Raw genomic sequence first — 20,523 nt, 5'->3', positions numbered from 1 at the left:
TGTGGCTAAGTAAATTATCAGTGAATCAGAAATGGCAGAGGTAATGTGGACCTACTCAGAACTGAAACCAGTTCTATGGATTTAAATCCATAAACTACTAATTTTAAATCAGTTAGGTTTATGATCCTAACAATTTACTATAGTACCACTGACAAAATTTATTTTTCTGCCTTCAGTTCCAGTTAATAAACATAATCAGAAGTAGCAAAATAATTTTTTATTTGTGTACAATTCACAATTTGCACTGTTTCAGATACCCCCTCTCTGCCAAGGTGGTTGAAAATGTCACTTTTTAGTGTATGTGCAAACCTTAATGTTAATAGCACAATTTTTAATAATTGAATTTACTATTTAGTGAGCCAGTTAAAAATGACTTTTAGGGGCAGCTGGGTGGCTCACATGGTTAGGCTCAGGTCATGATCTCACAGTTGGTGAGTTCAAGCCCTAAAGTGTGCTGACAGCACAGAGCCTGCTTCAGATCCTCTGTCCCTGTCTCTCCCTGCCCCACCCCCACCCTCCCCCCACCCTGTCTCTCTCTCTCAAAAATAAGACTTTTAGCATAGGATGCCCAATATAGTAGTATTTTAAAAGACACTTTATATGTACAGGAAATTTATGTACATGAATTTATTTAATCGTCACAAATCCCGAATGTCAGGTCCATTTTAAAGATTAACTGATTTGATAATGACACTTATAGGCAAAAGTCAAAAAAAATTTTTTACAACAGCTTCTGTTCATTGTGTAGGACAGAATGGGACAGAAAATAATAATTTGAAGCAGCTTGTATCACTAAGAATTTTATAATTAAGATCTGAAAATTTTAAATATAAAATTAGTATTTTGTATTATCTAGGAATAAATAGGAGGAGCATATTTGAGTGACGAATAAATTAGAAATAGGCAAGTGGATTAGAAAATGGTTAATACCAGTCATGAAATTATTTTTCTAATTTATTTCCAAAACCTTTGATCTTTATAGAGAATTTCTAGGATTTTTTCCTTCAGCCACTTGGTAGAGATAATCATTTTAATTTGAAAATTATCTTTACTTTTAAGATCCCTTTCTTGATCCAGCAAGTGGCCAAGTTCCTTTGCCTCCTGCTAGGAGATTACCAGGCGAAAATGTCAAAGCCAACAGAGCATCACAGGACTATGATCCGCTTCCTTCATCTTCAGGTGAGTTAGCAAATAATAGTAATACTGCTTCCTTGCATTTATACAGTGCTTGCTGGTTTTCAGAGCACTTTTTTATTCGTTACAGAATTTAATGAGCACTCCCAGCAAAGTATTTTTGTCACTTTACAATGTGCTTACAAAACTTGTATTACAAGTGGAATCCCTACGAAACTGCCCCACAAATAAGAAAAAAAAAGAAAAAAAGAAGCAGCTTTCATATTAACCTTGTCACTCAGTAAAGCACATATTCTGATTCAGAGTCTGTTCCTTCTCTAACCTTTGTTTTGCCATACCAGAGATGAGAAATGGGAAAAATCTCTTCGTGCATCAACATGCTGCATTCTCTTGTTTCTCTATTAAAGGGAGAATTCTCTTTAGAATTAATATTAGCACCAAACTATTAATTTTCCAACCTTACTTAAGGGTGATACTGCAGTGCTCCCCTGTCAGCTATTACGTAGAATGAGGGAAGAATGTGCCGTCTCAGTAAATACCAGTCATACTCGGAACCATTAATAATGAAATGCCGCTGCTTTGCTTCTTTGGGAGGCCTTCCTCCAACAGCATATCTAAAATGGTTCCCCATACCTTACGCAGTCCCTTTCTGCACTCTTCTTGTGCTTTATTTTTCTTCATTGCATCTGTCACCGCCTGAAATTCCATTCGTTTGCTTGAATTCTTATTTGTCCATCTTCTTTGCTAGAATATTAATGCTTTGAAGATAGGAGTATGGTTTGCTTCACTGCTGTATCCACATACGTTCACAAGAGTGCCTAGCACGTGGCTCTTGGATAGGTGGATGGCCGAGTAGAGGAGTGGCTGATGTATGGGTTATGCTGAACACACGTTTTTCTTTATTGAAGGATTGTGGTTTTCTTTATTGAAGGACGGTTGACACAATGTTACATTAGTTTCAGGTATGCAACATAGGGATCTGATAAATCTATACCTTATGGTATGCTCACCACAAGTGTAGCTACCATCTCTCACCATTCAGTGCCATTACTATCTCATTGACTGTATTCCCTGTATCGTACCTGTTATCCTCATGACTTATTCATTCAATAACTGGAAGCCTGTATCTCCAATTCACCTTTACTGATCTTGCCCATCCCCCCCATACTCCTCCCCTTTGGCAACCATCAGTTTGTTCTCTGTGGGTCTGTTTCTGTGCACGCGCACACACACACATACACACATATACACATACACACCAGCTTTATCCATTCATTTATCAGTAGACACTTAGGTTCCTTCCGTATCTGGGCTATCATAAATAATGCTGCTGCAAAAACATAGGGGTACATGTATCTTTTCAAATTAGTGTTGTTGTTTTCTTTGGGCAAAATACTAGTAGTCGAATTACTGGATCATATGGTATTTCCATTTTAATTCTTTGAGGAACTTCCAGACTGTTGTCTGCACCAATTTACATTCCCCCCAACAGTGCTGGAGGGTTCCTTTTTTGGACACCTTCGCCAACACTTGTTATTTCTTCTCATTTTGATTCTAGCCATTCTGACTGCTGTGAGGTGATCTCATTGTGGTTTGATTTGCATTTCCCTGATAGTGATGTTCCACATTTTTTCATGTGTCTGTTGGCCATCTGTTTGTATTCTTTGGAAAAATGTGTTCAGGTCCTCTGCCCATTTTTTTATTATTTTGGGGGAGGAGTGTTGAGTTTGAGAAGTTCTTTATATAGTTGGAATGTTAACCCCTAATCAGATGTATCATTTGTGAATATCTTCTCCCACTCAGTATGTTAGATGGTTTCCTTCATTGTGCAAAAACTTTTTATTTTGGTGTGGTCCCAATTGTTTATTTGAGAAGACCTATCTAGAAAAATGTTGCTAAGGCTGATGGCAGAGAAATTTCTGTCTGTGTTTTCTTCTAGGAGTTTTAAGGTTTCAAGACTCACTTTTAATCCATTTTGGTTTTGTGTATGGTGTAAGAAAGTGGTTCAGTTTCATTCTTTTGCATGTAGCTGTCCAGTTTTCCCAGTACCATTTGTTAAAGAGACAGTCTTTCTCTCATTGTATATTCTTTCCTTTGTTGTAGATTACATGGGCTTATTTCTGGGCTCTCAGTTCTGTTCCACTGACCTATGTGTCTATTTTTGTGCCAGTACAATACTTTTCTGATTACTGCAGCTTTGTAGTATATCTTGAAATCTGGGATTAAGATACCTCATGTTAGGTTTTTCTTTTTCAAGATTGCTTTGGCTATTTGGGGTCTTTTGTGGTTCCATACAAATTTTAGTACCATTTCTGTGAAAAGTTCTGTGAGTTGTGAAAAATGCTGTTGGTATTTTGATAGAGACTGCATTGAATCTGTAGATTGCTTTCAGTAGTATGACATTTTAATTCTACCAATCCATGAACATGAAATACTTTTCCATTTGCTTGTGTCATCTTCAGTTTCTTTCACCAATGTCTTAACAGTTTTCAAAGTACAGGTCTTTGACTTCCTTGGTTAAGTTTATTCCTAGGTACTGTGTTCTTTTTGGTGCAATTGTAAATGAGATTTTTTTCATTTGTATCTCTGCTACTTCATCATTAGTGTATAGAAATGTAACTGATTTCTGTGTATTAATTTTGTGTCCTGCAGTTTTACTGAATTCATTTATTCTAGCAGATTTTAGTGGCGTCTAGGGTTGTCTATAAATCGTATCATGTTGTCTGCAAATAGTGACAGCTTTACTTCTTCCTTACCAATTTGGATGCCTTTTCTTTTTTTTTTTTTTTTCTCTGATTGCTGTGACTAAGACTTCCAGTACTATGTTGAGTAAAAGTGGCAAGAGTGGACATCTTTGTCTTCCTGCTGATTTTAGAAGGAAAGCGCAGTTTTTCCCATTGAGTATGATGTTAGCTGTGTGTTTTTCATATATGGCTCTTATTATGTTGAGGTCTCTTTCCTCTAACCCCACTTAGTTGAGAGTTTTGATCATGAGCAGCCAGATGTTGAATCTTGTCCAATGCTTTTTCTGTATCTATTAAGATAAGATATTTATCCTGTTTTGTTGATCTGGTATATTCATGTTGATTTACAAATATTGAAGCATCCCTGCATCCCTAGGATAAATTCCACTTGATCATGGTGAATGGTCCTTCTAATGTATTTTTGAATGTGGTTTAGTCATATTTTAAGGACTTTTGCATCTATGTTCATCAAGGATATTTGTGTGTGTGTGTGGTGTCCTTGTCTTGGTGGTTTTGCTATCAAGCTAATGCTGGCCTTGCAGAATATATTTGGAAGCTTCTATTTTTTTTTAAATAGTTTGAGGAGAATAGGTATTAAATATTTGGTAGAATTCACCTATGAATCCTCATTTTTTAACTCATTTCTGGACTACTGTTTTGAGGTTTTGATTACCAATTCAATTTCATTACTAGTAATTGGTCTCTTCAGAGTTTCTATTTCATCCTGATTTAGTTTCAGAAGATTTGATGTTTCTAGGAACTTATCCACTTCTACTTTGTTGACTTTGTTGGCATAGAATTTTTTATAGCAGTAGTTTCTTACAATCCTTGGTATTACTGTGGTTTCAGTTGTTATTTCTATTTTGTTTCTAATTTTGTGTTTTTATTTTTGATGATCCAGCTAAAGGTTTATCAATTTTGTCTGTTTTTTTTTCATCAAAGAACCATCTCTTGGTTTCATTGATCTTTTGCAATTTTTTTTTTCTTTTTTGTCTCTATTTCATTTGTTTCTGCTCTGGTGTTTATTATTTCTTCCCTCTACTAACCTTGGGTTCTGTTTGTTCTTCTTTTTCTAGTTCCTTTAAATGGAAGGCTAGATTGTTTATTCGAGACTTCTCTTGTTTCCCGAGGTAGATCTGGATCACTATAAATTTCCCTTTAGAACTGCTTTCTCAATATCTTAAAAATTTTTATACTGTTGTGTTTTCATTTTCATGTTTTCATGTATTATTTTATTTCCTCTTTGATTTGTTGACCCACTGGGTGTTTAGTAGTGTATTGTTTAGCCTCCACATGTTTGAATTTTTTCCTTTTTTTTTTTCCCTTGTGATTGATTTCTAGTTTCATAACATGTGGTTGGAAAAGATGTAGCATATGATTTCATTCTTATTAAATCTGAGATTTGCTTTGTGGCCTAACATGTGATCTACTCTGGAGAATATTCCATGTGCACTAGAAAAGAATGTGTCTTGATGTTTTTGCATGGAATGTTCTGCATATATCTGAAGTCCATCTGGTCTAATGTGTTGTTCAAAGACATTGTTTCCTTATTGATTTTCTGTCTGGATAATCTATCCATTGAAGTAAGTGGAGTGTTAATGTCCCCAATCATAGTGCTGTCAGTAGTACTCTCTTCATGTCTGTTAATACTTGCTTTATATATTTAGGTGCTTCAATGTTCAAGGCATAGATATTTAAAACCATTAAATTCTCTTGTTGGAGTGAACCGTTTATCATTATGTAATGCCCTTCTTTGTCTCCTGTTACAGTCATTGTTTTAAAGTCTATTTTGTCTGATAAGTTGCTACCCTAGCTTTTTTTTTTTCCATCTCCATTCACATGGAATTTTTTTTTTTACCTTTTCACTTTCAGGCTGTATGTGTCTTTAGATCTGAAGCAAGTCTCATGTAGACACCATACAGATGGGTCTTGTTTTTTATCCATTTGGCTGTCCTGTGTCCTTTGATTGGAGCATTTAGACCATTTACATTAAAGTAGTTATTGATAGGTATGTACTTTTTGCCATTTTATTAATTTTTGGTTGTTTTATAGTTTTCATGTTCCTTTCTTCTTTCTTTACTTGTGATTGATGACTTTCTGTAGTGTTATGCTTAGCTATTTTTTATGTACCTATTATAGGTTTTGGGTGTGTGGTTACCATAAGGTTCATATATAAATATCCTAAGTATATAGCAGTCTATAGTAAGTTAATGGTCACTTAAGTTTGAACCTATGCTCAAAGAACATTCTCACTCCCCCCTCCACATTTTATGTATATGTTTTCATAGTTTATGTCTTTTTATTCACAATTTTCTTCTAATTATGACCTTATATTTTCCTCTCAGAGTCCCTTTGACATTTTTTTTTAACTCTGGTTTAGTGCCAACGAACTTTAACTTTTGTGTCTGGGAAACTCTATCCTTTAATTCTGAATGACAGCCTTTCTGGGTAGAGTATTCTTGGTTGTAGGTTTTTTCCTTTCAGTACTTTGGATGTACTCTGCCATTCCCATCTGACCTGCAAAGTTTCTGCTGAGAGATCAGCCTTGTGCAGTTTCCCTGGTATATAACATTTTGCTTCTCTCTTGCTGCGTTTAAAATTATCTTTAATCTTAACATTGTAATGAATATGTGTCATAGTGTGGACCTCATGGGTTCAACTTGTTTTGAACTATATGCTTCCTGAATTCTTCCAGATTCTTCTGTTTTCTTCCCCAAGTTAGAGATGTTTTCAATGTTTGCTTGATGTTGTCCAAGAGATCCTTTAACCTAGCCTTCTTTTTTGAATTATTTTTTTTCTTTTTGCTGTTCATCCTGGGTGCTTTCCATTATCCTGTCTTACAGAACCATTTTTCTGCATCTGCTAAAGTACTGTTAATTTCCTCTAGTGTATTTTTCATTTATTCTATTCTTCAGCTCTGACTGGTTCTTTATATTGTTTATCTCTTTGTTGAAGTTGAGTTCTACTCTTCTCTGCAGTCCAGTGCTCATTTTTATGTTCATTAAACTCTTAAGCAATATGCCTAATAATCTGTGTTAATTTATTTATTTTTCTGAGGTTTTGTCTATAATTTGGAGCATGTTTCTCTGTCTTGTCATTTTGGGTGATTTTGGTGTCTATGAATTAGGTGGAATGGCAACTTCTAAACATGATGAAACAGTCTCGTGTATGGTCCTCTTTTGTATAGACTGTGTGCCTGTTGCATTTGGCTGGAGGTCCCTAAGTTGAAGTGTGCCCAGGCTGGCATGGTCCCAGGGATCTCCAAGCAGAGAACGCCCTGGCAGGACAGCTGAAGTGGGTGCAAGCCAGGGTGTCACAGGATGCTCAGTGCGGAGTTGCCCTGGAGGGGTGACTGGAGCCAATGTCGGCTGTAGGGGCCCAGGGCACTCAGAGCCAGTGCAGGCGTGAGCCAGGAGGTCCCAGAGCACTTTGCACCCCGGGGTGCCCAAGCAAACTGTCTGAAGCTGAAGCGGTGTAGGAAGTGTTCCAGGGTTCTTTGTACCTTTGCCACCTCAGTGCAACAGCTGGAACCGTATTGAGTGCTGACCAGGGTGCACCACGTTGGAGCTGCCTTGTGGGATTCTAGGGCTGGTATGGACTGGGGGCCGAGGGCTCAGTGAGGTGGTAGTCCAGTTAGGGTGCCTGGACCCTGCTTCCCATCCTCTCTATCAAGGTGGAGGGGGAAATATACTGTGCATTCACCAGCCTCTCCAACCTGGAGTTTCAGCAGCTTTCCCGTTGTTGGGCAGGGTTCTAGGGCTAGTCCCTTTATATTCTAGTTGCTCTTTTAAACCACAGCTTTTTTTCTGTGCCCTAAGGCAGACAAATCTGGGTTCCCTTCATTACCAAGTCTCCATGTCTCTTGCCGTTTTGCCTGGTCCTTCTTTCGTTGTATAGAAGCTGTTCAGTTGGCCCTCAGTTCTTCAAGAGGAATTGCTTTATAAATAGGTTCAGAGTTGGTGTGTCCCCACGGAGAAGGTGAGATAAGGGTCTTCTTATGTCACCATTTTGGACCAGAATTGAACACACGCATTTTTTGACCAATGTAAACAATATTTTTGTCTTACAATTGTAAACATAAGTTTTTCCTATGTAGATTTTTGTCCTTTTTCAAGATTTTTTTTAAACTCACAGCTCAGTTCACACAAGATTTGTTAATAGTGACAGCCATACATTCCGTAACCTCGGAATAAAGATAATTAATGAGTTGCTTTAAGAATTATTAACACAGTAGTTCTTATGTACTTGATGATATGCATGGGAGAAGTAGAAGTCCCTCTATGGTTTTATATGTTTTAACATTTTAAGATATCTCAGAAAAGTATAGAAAATTCTATTAACCTTTTCAAATTTTGGTCCACGCTGTCTTGCCTATTAACTTCTAGTCCTTCCAAGATTTCAGATATATCGATGGGTGGCCATTGAAACAATAGTCAAAAGGGCTGGATTTCCAGACAGATGAAAAAAATGTGTAATTCAAGGAGTGACATTATCTGACAGCCTCTATATAAGAGAAGGAAACAAATCCCTTAAGGAATAACATTAAAATATAACCTTCAGGAAAGTACCATGACTGATTTAAAATAACATATTCACTGCCACCAACTCTGGATTAAAAGAAACATATATTCAAGTTTTTTGAAAGTTGTGGCCAAAATGCTGTATTTACACAGCTTCTTTACAGTTTTGCTTCATAATATGTGGGTGTTGTATAGCCCAGAGGAACATCATTCACATACGGTTTCAGATGGTAGGAATTCTGATTAGCATTACACTAGAAATTTCAAGGAGGAACTTTGAGTCACAACCTTGTGAAAATATACCCAAATAGGGATTTACCAGAAGCTTCAACTGGCTTTTACCTGAGTGATAAAATTGTCTTGATTATTGCTCTGAAGGCCTCAGCTAGCTGTAACTTCAAACATTTCAACCTTCTCCCTGAACTCTCTTTACAAACACAGTCAAACCACAGAAAAATAAGATTCTTTTTTTCCATCAAGATAATTTGCTGTCATGTAGCTCACAGGACTAACAGGCTGTCCACTAGTGTATTTCACAGCAGCAAAGGGGCTGGCTTTGCCTTTTGGATTAGGTCTCTCCATTGAAAACTTGAGACTAGGTGCTGTGTGCCTTTAGGATTCTAATAGTCCTTATTTTGCATGACATGTTTTCATTAAGGCCTTTTTAAGGTGACCTTTAAGGATTCTTGTATAACTGCTGCATCCTACAAATTCAGTTTCTCTTGTCTTTTATGTTGTTCTAAATATCAACTTTATGTGAAAAATATTTTTTAAAAATTTAAAAATATTTGGGGTCAAATATTTTTCTGTGTGCTGACGGCTCAGAGCCTGGAGCCTGCTTCAGATTCTATGACTCTGTCTCGCACTCTGTGTCTCTTTCAAAAATAAACATTAAAAAAAATTTTATAATTTTAAAAATACTTTTTCATTGATTACAAATATTTCCTTATCTTCTTGTCTAAAAAGACTGGGTACATGTATGTCTACATATAGCAACAGTCTTCCAAATATTTTATTGCTTCCCAAAAATACATTAGATGTGACAGTTGATTTTTAATGATATGAATGTCATAATAGTTCATCAGAAATAAGTGGATTTCCAAAAAAGAAGAGTGGATTTCACCAGACTGTTAACATTCGCATATATACCTGTATGTGAGGCAGACATTTTTTTTTTTTTAATCTTATTTCTTAACATGGGTATATTAGTCACATAGGTCCATAACTATACGGGCTATGTGTGCATTTTTATAAATTTTCCAGTTTCCTCTTCTCTTGTTGTAAGAGATAATGTGCTTTGGTTTGAATGCCATTCTTTAAAAATCTAGGGAATCCAAGTTATAGTAGAATAAGTATGTTTGTGCTCGTGCTGCTGAAATGTGGCATTTGCTCTGGGGAAGCTTTTTCATTTTCTCAATATGTAGAAGGCAGTTGAAGATACTACTAAAAAATTAGAATTTCAGCACATGACTTATGTTAAATGTGTTTGGTAAAAGCTCTCATTACCAAATACACTGACAAAATAAAGGAAGTCTCATCAGAAGAGGAATTAATTCCAATACTACTATTTTTTTTAACTAGGTTAAAGGAAAGTCATAGAATATTGAGTGAATTTTATATTAAGACCAAATATTCTATAATTATCTCTATTAAGATCTCAGTTGAAAAGCATGGCTTCACTTCACTCAAGGGTTAGAACTGTGGAGTTATTAGTGATAAGATGTTTAAAGATAAATTATATGTATAAGATTTTGTTTGGTGTTTCAATAAAGGAAAACGTAGTGTTAAGGTTTTACTACAATTCAACTGCCTCAAACGTCTTTCCTTACAGTTTTAGTTCTCAAACCACAATATCTGGAATCTTTTTTCTTAAAAATTTAATAATGTAATTCTCCTATAACAGTTTTTTGGATGTATTAAAAAATTACATAACTTTAGCCTTAACTATCATAATTAGCTACCACTATGTATGTGAAGATTTTTTTATTTGTAATTTAGTGAAAGCTGTATTAAAACCTGTGCTTATAAAATCAGAGTATCTCTATGGATAGCAATTGAAGCTTATGATATAAATAAGTTCCAGAGTTAGTTGATCTATCTTAAAGAATAACGAAGTCATAATGATGATGTGTTTAAAATTTCTTCTAATGCCTTGATCAGTTAAATTCGTATTTTTCTTTTAATTCTCAGATATCATTAGTTTCATTAATTCTCAGATATCATTAGTTGAGAAAATCAGTAGTCTAAGTCTTGGTGTCTGTAATCAAATAGCCATGAAGTAGTAATTAACAGAGATTATGTCTCAGATTGTACATAATAATCATTTCTAAAAGGCAGTTACTGTGGGCCAAATGTTAGGCTGAGTATTTTAAATATATATAGATTATGTATAGAGAGATAATATATATAACATGTAATTATATAGTTATAAATATATATATATATATGTATGTATTTTGTATCATTTGTTGATACACTTTCTCTGAACAGCACAGAGACTGTGGCTTTAACCAAAAGTGGACAATCAGGAAGTTGCTTCAAAGTCTGTTTTATCTTAAAAACTTAGGCAAATTTTACATTTTCCTCCTTGGTAAATCTGTATTCATTTTGGTATTTAAAAAAACACTGACTTTCTCACTTCCTCGAGTAAAACTGGTGCTTCAAAAAGATGTACTGTTTATAACCCACGCTCCAAGTATTCTTGCACTTACTTTGATATCATTGCCATTGCTCATAGTTCAAAACGATGATGAGCATGGGCAGCGGCACCAGAATACACAAGGATGGCATTTATTCAGGTACAGAAATTCCCATAGAGTTGGAAAAATTCATAGTAATTCCAGCGGACTCCAAAATTATAATAACATTTCGGGAACTATGAGATAGTTTCATCTTCTGTTTCACTGCTGCTTTCTATTACCTACACATTCTAAACGGAATAAGGACCCGGTGTCTCTTTTAGACATTGTAAAAAAATGACAAGTGGGAAAGTGAAGGCTGTCTGTAAGTTTTTTAAAAAGATGTGTAGAAAGAAGGATTGGTTTTAAGTAATTTGCTCTAATGATGAGCGTGAAAATGCCTCCCCACTTTTTTTTTTTAATAGTTTCCACTCTTAGTTCAGGTTATAACAGATCTTCCTTAAAAGCTTTCTGTATAAAAATAGGCACTCACAACAAATCCCCTGCTTTTTTCCCCCCTCTTCCACACTTCTCTGACATTGCTATTAATTTAGAGTAATTACTGTTCCATAGCATTTAAGTATAGCAGTTATCATAGAGAGCGAATTCATTGTCCTTTCTTTTTAATGCTCAATATATGTGCTGAAGAGGCCATTACATTAATTAATTTGCATACTGCCTGACTGAGAAGGGATAAATAATACCTCTAAAAATGAGATAGGAAAGTAGATTTAGAAAGTGAGAATTGTACAAGTAAATTACTTAGCTCAAGGTCACTCAAAATCTTAGTTGTGAGAATGAGATGCATCTGACCAGTCCCATCTCTATGTGATGTTCCTCATCTACATCAAGTGAAGTCTCTGTTGTAGCTGTCAATTACCTGGTACAGAGTTATTCTATCCAATTAAAACAGTCGAACAAAAATTAAGCTATGCCAAATTGAATAAATATTCTTAATAAATGGAAATTTATATATAACAAGTGGCCAAAAGTTGAAACAGAGTCCATTTTACTTCTATTTGTAGGCTCCAATACATGATAAAATTAAAATTTCAAGCATTTATGAGATTTTGAAGAGATGCCAGCATTGTTTTGAGGAACATTGCCCTAACATTGCAATGAGGACTAGGTTTAAATGAGCTGGGATATGTGAGTTTTGAATTTCAAGGGAAAATATCAATTGGGAAAATAAATCTTTGCTTTAAGAAAGTCTTTTTTTTTTTTAACTGTGTTTAAAATCTGTCCTGATTCCTTTTAGAGGTCATTTGAATCACTTTCCCTAGTTGATATTTTGTGTGTAAAACGAAAAAATACCAGTTTCAGGATCAGAGATACCTTCACTACCCTCGGGTTGACTTAATCATTGTGTGTGTGTTTCCTTGTTTAACTTAGATTTCTTGAATTATGTTTACTAATTTTTTTCAAGTAAAGAAGAGTCATCCGCAAATTACATTGCCAGTATTAATTATAGCAGCCTTATATAACAGATGGGTTTCCTGGGGGTTTTTCCTGGTAAAAGGTACCATTTTTTTTTTAGTGTTATCTACTAGGATCAAAAATACATACCTTTAAGGTGAGAAGATGGTAGCATCGTCGATCCTGAGCTCACCTCTTCTCATTGACACACTAAGCCTGCAACCACACATAGAGCAAGTGTCTCTGAGGATGACCAGAAGACTAGCAAAACAGCTCTTCCAGAGCTACAAAAAGAAAAAGCCACATTGACAAGGGTAGAAGGGGCAGAGAGGAAATGTGGCTGTGAACCAAACCCCTGGAATGGCAGCCCACAAGCAGGAGGGATATCACGGGACAGAGGTCCTCGCTGGAGCAGGCAGTTCAAGCCCCACACTGGGTACCCCCCCACAGACCCTAGGCATCTGCATCGGGAATATGAGACCCCATAATATCTTTGAAAATCAGTGGGGATTAACTCCAGAAGAACCAGAGGGCCATAGGAAATTCAGACTCCACTCTGCTCTTAAAGGGCCCACACATAAACTCACTCCAAGAGTTAGCACTGAAGCAGCACTTTAAAAAGGACCGGTGCCATTAGTGTTAATTTATTATCATAGAACATGCGCAGGAGGGACAGAGATCTGTAAAAACTTTTTCCAGGCATGGAAGTGTTGGCAGGCACCATCTTTCTTGCCCTCCTTTAGCCTAGCTAGCCCAATGCTGGTGGTCACCAGTTCAGACACCCTCCATCTACTTTCCTAGCACTGCTCATCCCACCCTGGCATTCCCCTGTGGACCCACCCTGCCACTTCCTACAGATGTCCCTCCAAAGTGGTTCCTGCCCTGACACACCTGGAGGGCAGCCATGGTCAGGACCAGCATGCTGCCCCCCGAAGGAACTCCTGCCCTGGGGTGGGGAGAGGCCAGCCCCACCCGCATATAAACCACACATGGAATACCCCTGGAGCACCTGGTTCTGATGACTGGAGAAGACTGTACTTCTGGGCCCTATAGGAGACCTTCTACACAAGACCACTACCTTCAAGATCAGGAGACAGTGCTGATCTACCTAATATGTAGAAACAGAGTCAGACAAAATGAGAAGACAGAGGAATAATTTCCAAATGAAAGAACAAGGCAAAACCTCAGGGGAAAAAAAAAAAAACTAATTGAAACAGATAAAGAGTTCAAATAAATGGTCTTAAAGATGCTCCTGGACTTGGGAGAAGAGCGAATGATCTCAGAATTTCAACAAAGAAAATATAAAAAAGAACCAGTCAGTGCTGAAGAATATACTAACTGAATTGAAAAACACACTAGAGGGAATCAACAGCAGCTTAGAGGATGCAGAAGAATGAATTAGTGATCTACAAGACCAAACAGTAGAAGTTATCCAAGCTGAACAGAAAAAATGAAAAAATAATTTTAAAAAATGAGGATAGGTTAAGGGACCTCTTGGACAACATCAAACATACTAACATTTGTATTATAATAGTCCCAGAAGAGAGAAGAGCAGAAAATTTATTTGAAGAAGTAATAGCTACAAGCTTCTGTAGCTCAGGCTAAAGTCAGGCTCAGGAAGCACAGAGAGCCCCAAGCAAGATGACTCCAAAAAGATCCACACAAAGACACATAATAATTAAAATACCAAAAATTAAAGATAACAAGAGAATCTTAAAAGCAACAAGAGAAAAGCAACTACCTCTATAAGGGAACACCTATAAAACTTCCAGCTGATTTTTCAGCAGAAACTTTGCAGGCCAGAAGGGAGTGCATGATACATCCAAAGTGCTGAAAGTGGGGGGTGGGGGGGGACCTACTACCAAGAATACTGCACTTGGCAAGATTATCATTCAGAATTGAAGGAGAGAGTTTCCCAGACAAAAGTTAAAGGAGTTTATCACCACTAAACAAGCGTTACAAGAAATGCTGAAGGGACTTCTTAAGTGGAAAAATAAAAAAGGCCTTACATAGTAAAACTAGTAGATCAATTACTTATAAAGTGGTAAAATCAACTGTATCAACAATAATTAGTTAAGGGAGGTTCATAATAAAAGTATATGCAATATTACATAAACACATTAAAAGGGTAGAGGGTAATTCCACTTCTCGTATTTTTCTAAAGAAAACAAAAACACTAACTTAAAGAAATAGATGCACCCCTGTGTTCATTGCAGCAGTATTTACAATAGCCAAGACATGAAAGCAATGTAAGTGTCCATCCATAGATGAATGGATAAAGGTGTATATACACACAGAAAGTCACACACTGGAATATTAGCCGTAAAATATGAGATCCTGACATTTGCAATAATGTGGATTGACCTAGAGGGTATTATATATACTAAATGAAATAAGTCAGACAAATACCGTATGATTTCTCTTGTATGTGCAATCTAAAAAAAAACAAAAACAAAAACAAAACTCATAAATACAGAGAACTAGTAGTTGTATGGGGGTTGAGAAATGGGCAGAATAGCTGAAGGAGATTAAGAGGTACAAACTTCGAGGGGCACCTGAGAGGCTCAGTGGGTTCATCATCCAACTTCAGCTCAGATCATGATCTCACAGTTCGTGGGTTCAGTCCCTGCATCAGGCCCTCTGCTGTCAGCATAGAGCCTGCCTCACATCCTCTGTCCCTCCCCCACTTGCGCTCTCTCTCTCAAAAATAAACATTAAAAATAAAAGAAGAACAAACTTCCAGTTGTAAGTACAACATAAGGAATATAGTCAATAATATTGTAATAACTTTGGTGACAGATGGTAACTATACTATGGTGAGCATTTAGTAATGTATATAAATATCAAATCATTGTTGTACACCTGAAACTAATATATTTTATGTCAACTGTACTTCAATTAAAAATACATAAGCTTATTAAATTTAAAAGTTCCAAATCTTAAGACTTCATTGTCAGTTATACTATTCAATATGTCTCTGGCTGCCACAGTAGCCTTCCCACTTATGTGATATATTTAGCTGTTCTTTTCAAAGATGCTTGACATTCATGTGCCTTTCTCCGTATTTTGGACAAAAACAAAATAACAGTATTAAAAAAACTCTTAAAGAATTACCTATAGAATACAAGGAATTTAGACTTGTATTTAAGTCTAAGTACTTTTCTCACCCAAAAGTAAATCAGAACAGACAAGATTTCAATGTATAAATTCTGTGTTGAAGCTCAGAAAGCTTGCTAGGATTTCTAATCTTTTTTTTTTTTTTTTTTTTTTTTTTTGGAAATGATTAGAAGTGAAGTAAAATTTATTGTCCATCTCTGTGTGACATAATGGAAATACTTAATAGAAAATAAATGGAACCTGAAAACACAGTAAGAAATGCAATTTAGCAGACCATAATTAACTTGAGATGTTTAGTTACGGATGCAAGAAACAGTACAGACTTGAGCAAGAACCAGAAATTAATGTATGTTCTTGTATATGAGCGTAATTTAATAAGCTGTATCTACAGCTATATCTTTTTTTCAAACTGGGCAGTATCCTATAAGAAAATTTAAGACTGCCATACAATGTGGTGTGGAACTGAGTATCTTCATACCGGAGGCTTTCACATATGTATTCTATGCTGCTATATTGCTAGAATTGTAAACAGGGTATTTTTTACAAGCTACCTTCTCATGGAAAAATAGACTTGTAAGAAAAATGTAAAAGAATGGACTAGATAATTTTTTATTTCAATTTGATTATTATTGAAAATATCTGCTTACAATTTCCCATGAAGGTATTGGGAAAGTTGGCAAAGCAGCAGAGACGAGGAAGGAGAGGATGGAGACCAGAGTCACAAGGCATTTGGATTGTACCCTCACTTCCTCATTCACTTAACTTTGATTTATCATCGGACATTTGTCAGTGGTCTGCGGAAGATATTAAAGAAGCATTGATGTTTAAAGAGTCTTAAATCCATAAATGTATTTCATGGCATAAATTTGACAATTTTTATTTTCATTTTTTTTTTAATTTAGGCTTTTGATATATAGTACCAAGTATAGATATTATGGAACTCCACAACAGAAGTGCCTTTTCAAGCTACTGGTCCCTGCCCTGGTGATCTGTGTGCCATGGTGGTCTGTAACTTTTTCTCTTAGTAAGATTACTCTCCATTCATGGTTACCAGTGTCATTTGATTTAACTTGGAGAAACTTATCAGGGGACTTATATGGAGCCCAAATCTTCACTGCTGAGGTTTCCACTGGCTTTGCTTTTTCTTTAGCAAAACTTCCTAAGTTGCAATCTGGATACAGTATTTGAACAAAGCACTGTTTACTTCTGTTCAGCCGGTTAACTAACAGTAGACCCGAAGCACCTGCTATTTCCCCCCTTCCCCAGCACAGTTGACAGCATGATTAACTTAAAAAATCAGACAGGCCAGGACATTACGGTGCATATTGCTCAGAGTAACTGTGCTGTGGCCTGGGTGGAATGGAGGACCCGATGGGGATGTCCTCCCAGGAATGTTGACAACCTTGTAACAGTTTCCTCTGGTAGAAACTTCCCAAAAAAGTTCCTTCACCATAGTAGGAAAAAATAAGCTGTGTTCCCATACTGAAAGCCTTTCTTTTTTAATTTTTTTCCCCTTTTCTATCCCTTATTTTATATGGCTTAAAGAATACTATGTAGAATTGGGAAGAAATCTGTATTAATTTCTCAAACTTCCAACACATTCTAACTCCGTTTTTTAAATGTTCAAAATGGGGACAATATAACCTACCCTACAATAGTATATAAAAATGAGAAAAAAAATTTTTTATGGAGATAATGACAGCATTTTCATATAGAATGAGATCATACCGATAAGTTGTCTTTATTTTTATCCCATTATTTACATGCTGTCTCTCTTTTAAAATCTACAGATGGTTCACAAGCACCAGCCAGACCTCCTAAACCACGACCCCGCAGGACTGCACCAGAAATCCACCACAGAAAACCCCATGGGCCCGAGGCAGCATTGGAAAATGTTGATGCGAAAATTGCAAAACTCATGGGAGAGGGTTATGCCTTTGAAGAAGTGAAGAGAGCCTTAGAGATAGCTCAGAATAACGTCGAAGTGGCACGTAGCATCCTCCGAGAATTTGCCTTCCCGCCTCCAGTCTCTCCACGTCTAAATCTATAGCAGCCAAGACTGTCAACACCAAAATGGCAGGCATTCGATATTCCAGGATCATGGAAAAGAGACAAGTGAGAGAAGGTGTCTCCTCGTGTGGCATCTCGAGAAGAGGCTTGGAAGTGCTGCTTCTCAGAAGACAGCTGCTTGCTCAGGATGTCAACAGCTGTGCTTATTTCTGCTAGCCATACTTTTAAATCAGGGTTGAACTGACAAAAATAATTTAAAGACGTTTACTTCCCTTGAACTTTGAGTCTGTGAAATGCTTTTCCTTGTTTACAAGTTGGCGAAGTTGCAGTTTGTTTTTGTTTTTAGATTCGTTTTAGGGTTTTTGTTTTTTTGATACCTGTACTGTGTTCTTTACAGACCCTTGGTAGAGTGGTCAGGTCTGCTGTAACATCTCCCACCAACTCCCTCACTGTCCACGTCAACAGCTAAGTCACATGTTCATTTTGATCTCTCCCACCCCACCCCGCCCCGTCCCCACTCCTGCCCAGGTCCAGTTCCATTTCTCCCATTTACAAGATGCTTTAAAGGTTCAGATTTTCAATGTGTCAAACTAATGCAAAAAAAAAAAAAGTGTGTGGCCTTCACTACTGAGTCTTTTCTTTGGAAACCTTTGCTGTTGTGAGATGGGAAAATTATGAATGTATAAAGCATTTTTTTGTCAATGAACTAACTGCCTTTTGATAAGGGGTTTTCATATGATCTAAAGGAACATCCCTTTTTAGTGTAAGTTTTTTGATCTTTAACCTCCCATATTCTCATCTTTGCCATCCCAGGGGTGTCACTACTCTGTAAAAATATAAAATATTAGAAAGCAACTACTGCAGATGTGGGAGAAATACACTTGCACATGACAATGCCGTACTGAAGTTATATAATGAGGTCCCCTGACATTTATGCCTGCATTACTTTGAGGCATGCTGAGTAAGAGGGCCGTCTCCCTGAAATATATTAATAATTTTCAGATAAAATTACCATACCTTTCCCGAAGTGGAATAGAGTTCATTTCCTATTTGAGTGATTATACTCTGGTACCTAACAGGTTTAGGAACCAGCTCACATTGCAGTGGAAAAGTTAAATCTTTGATGCACTGTTAAGTGCCAATGCTACTGTGGCAATGTTTTTTTTTTCCTTTGGCAAAATCTCTGCAATCAAATTAGAGTTCATATTTGATTTGTAGATTCTCATTGCTCCATCCAGTCAGGGGAAAGAAATTCATCTAGTTTTGCTTTTTTTTCTCCCCCAAAATGGAGGTTGGTTCTTCAGAAACATTATTTTAATCTACAAATATTTATTGAGCATCTATGATGTGCTTGATGCCATTAGGCACTATGTTTTTAAAGCACAAACTCGCAACTGATTCCAATATAATGTTTTGTTATTCTTTATCTGTGCTTTTGGTGGTAAAAGTCTCTCTCTGATGGACAAAGCCTAATGAGTAGTGGAGAAATGGGACAAAAACTAGGCCTGTGTAAAATGCTTGAACCCACAGAAGGTTCCCTAAATATGGACTAATTGCGGGTTTGTGCACCTTTCTACCATTCCCTCTCTAAACTTCACACCCAGTGTGATGTAATAGGATGCATCTGAGAGCTTCAGGCTTTGAAAGGACAGGACCAAACAGCTAGCAGGACCCCAGGGAAGTCCATGTTCAGGACTGGAACAGCCACCAGGTTAACCTGAGGAGGTGAACTAATGCATTGTTTTCAAAGAGGCATGTGCCACATATCCTTATTCGTCAATTTGGCTATCACGATAGGAGGTCCTTGAGAGGAGTCACAGGTCTTGGGTGTTTTAATTTCAAGTGATTCTGCACTGGTTAATGTCACTGGAGAGGAATTTTTACTTTTCCTTAGATGTTCTTCCTCCAGGTGGAGGAGTGCAGTTTTTGTACTTTTAAAAAATTGCATCAGCTAATTCTTCATTGATTTATGAACTCTGCATATATCATGATTATTCACTTTTGTGTAACCAGTCTCTGATGTCACATTGAAATAGCACTGTATATTTTGTTTTTTTATGACTTGCTGATCATAGGTACAACTAAAAGCCAAAAGTTGCCAATTCATTGTGATAACATTGTTATAACTTTAATAGGGAATGAGATAAACTACAAATGTTAGGAAACATAGTACATCTTCATTCAGACAATTTTCAAATATGTGAAATTTTCCAGTGAGAATTAGAAAAAGACTGGTGATAATATAGTAAATTTAGACAGACTTTTTAAATCTATTTTGCAAAGAAAATGTGCTAGCCCCCACTAAAATCTCTGCATCTTGTACCCAATAGTAGCCATCAGTTTTATCATGAAAAAGAATGAATCAAAAACCTGAGTGGAATGGAAAGAGGGAAACTTTCAAACAGTCATGAAAAGCCCATTGCTACCTATTACCAACGACTACCAAACTAAAAAAAATATATATTTTTTGTAGAAATAAACCTAAATACTTTAATCATAGAAGTGACTACCCATTAAGGGTTGGAAATGAAGGTGACTTGGTTTCACTGTGATCCAGAAAGTTAGACATTCCTTCCATTTCTCAAGACTTAGTAATACAATTATTTTTTGAGCCAGTACACCATATAATCCATATACTCAAATCATGGCCAATATTGCTCTCCTCCATCCCCCAACATGTTCTGGGGATAGAAGTACTTATCCTCAATGATAACCCAGTAAATTAGTCTGCATAATTTTTTTCCCCTTGATGTCTGCAATACCCTGGCCAAATTTTCTACAATTGAATCAGAGTAGTGCTTATGGTTAACTTGAACCTCCTTCCACATGACCTTTAGCTCTTGCCTGTTCACCTCCCATCGCCCGCATTGCAAATAGTCTTACTAAAGCCCTAATTGCAACTTC

At 36.6% G+C, this 20,523-nt stretch overlaps 1 protein-coding gene across 8 annotated transcripts in view; it reads left to right on the top strand.

Moving 5' to 3' along the window:
* The window catches only part of CBLB (Cbl proto-oncogene B), a 221,128-nt gene extending 201,163 nt beyond the window's left edge, over positions 1–19,965 (top strand). For all 8 annotated transcript variants that reach the window (XM_042955715.1, XM_042955716.1, XM_042955717.1 and 5 more), the window contains 2 exons: positions 1,060–1,179; positions 17,400–19,965. In XM_042955715.1, the coding sequence (XP_042811649.1) occupies positions 1,060–1,179; positions 17,400–17,659 (380 nt within the window). In that variant the 3' untranslated portion in view covers positions 17,660–19,965. The remainder of the gene's footprint in view (positions 1–1,059; positions 1,180–17,399) is intronic.
* Positions 19,966–20,523: the final 558 nt, after the last annotated feature.

This window comes from Panthera leo, chromosome C2, assembly GCF_018350215.1.
Source record: "Panthera leo isolate Ple1 chromosome C2, P.leo_Ple1_pat1.1, whole genome shotgun sequence".
Lineage (NCBI taxonomy): Eukaryota > Metazoa > Chordata > Mammalia > Carnivora > Felidae > Panthera > Panthera leo.
This window is presented reverse-complemented; position numbering and strand designations above follow the sequence as displayed.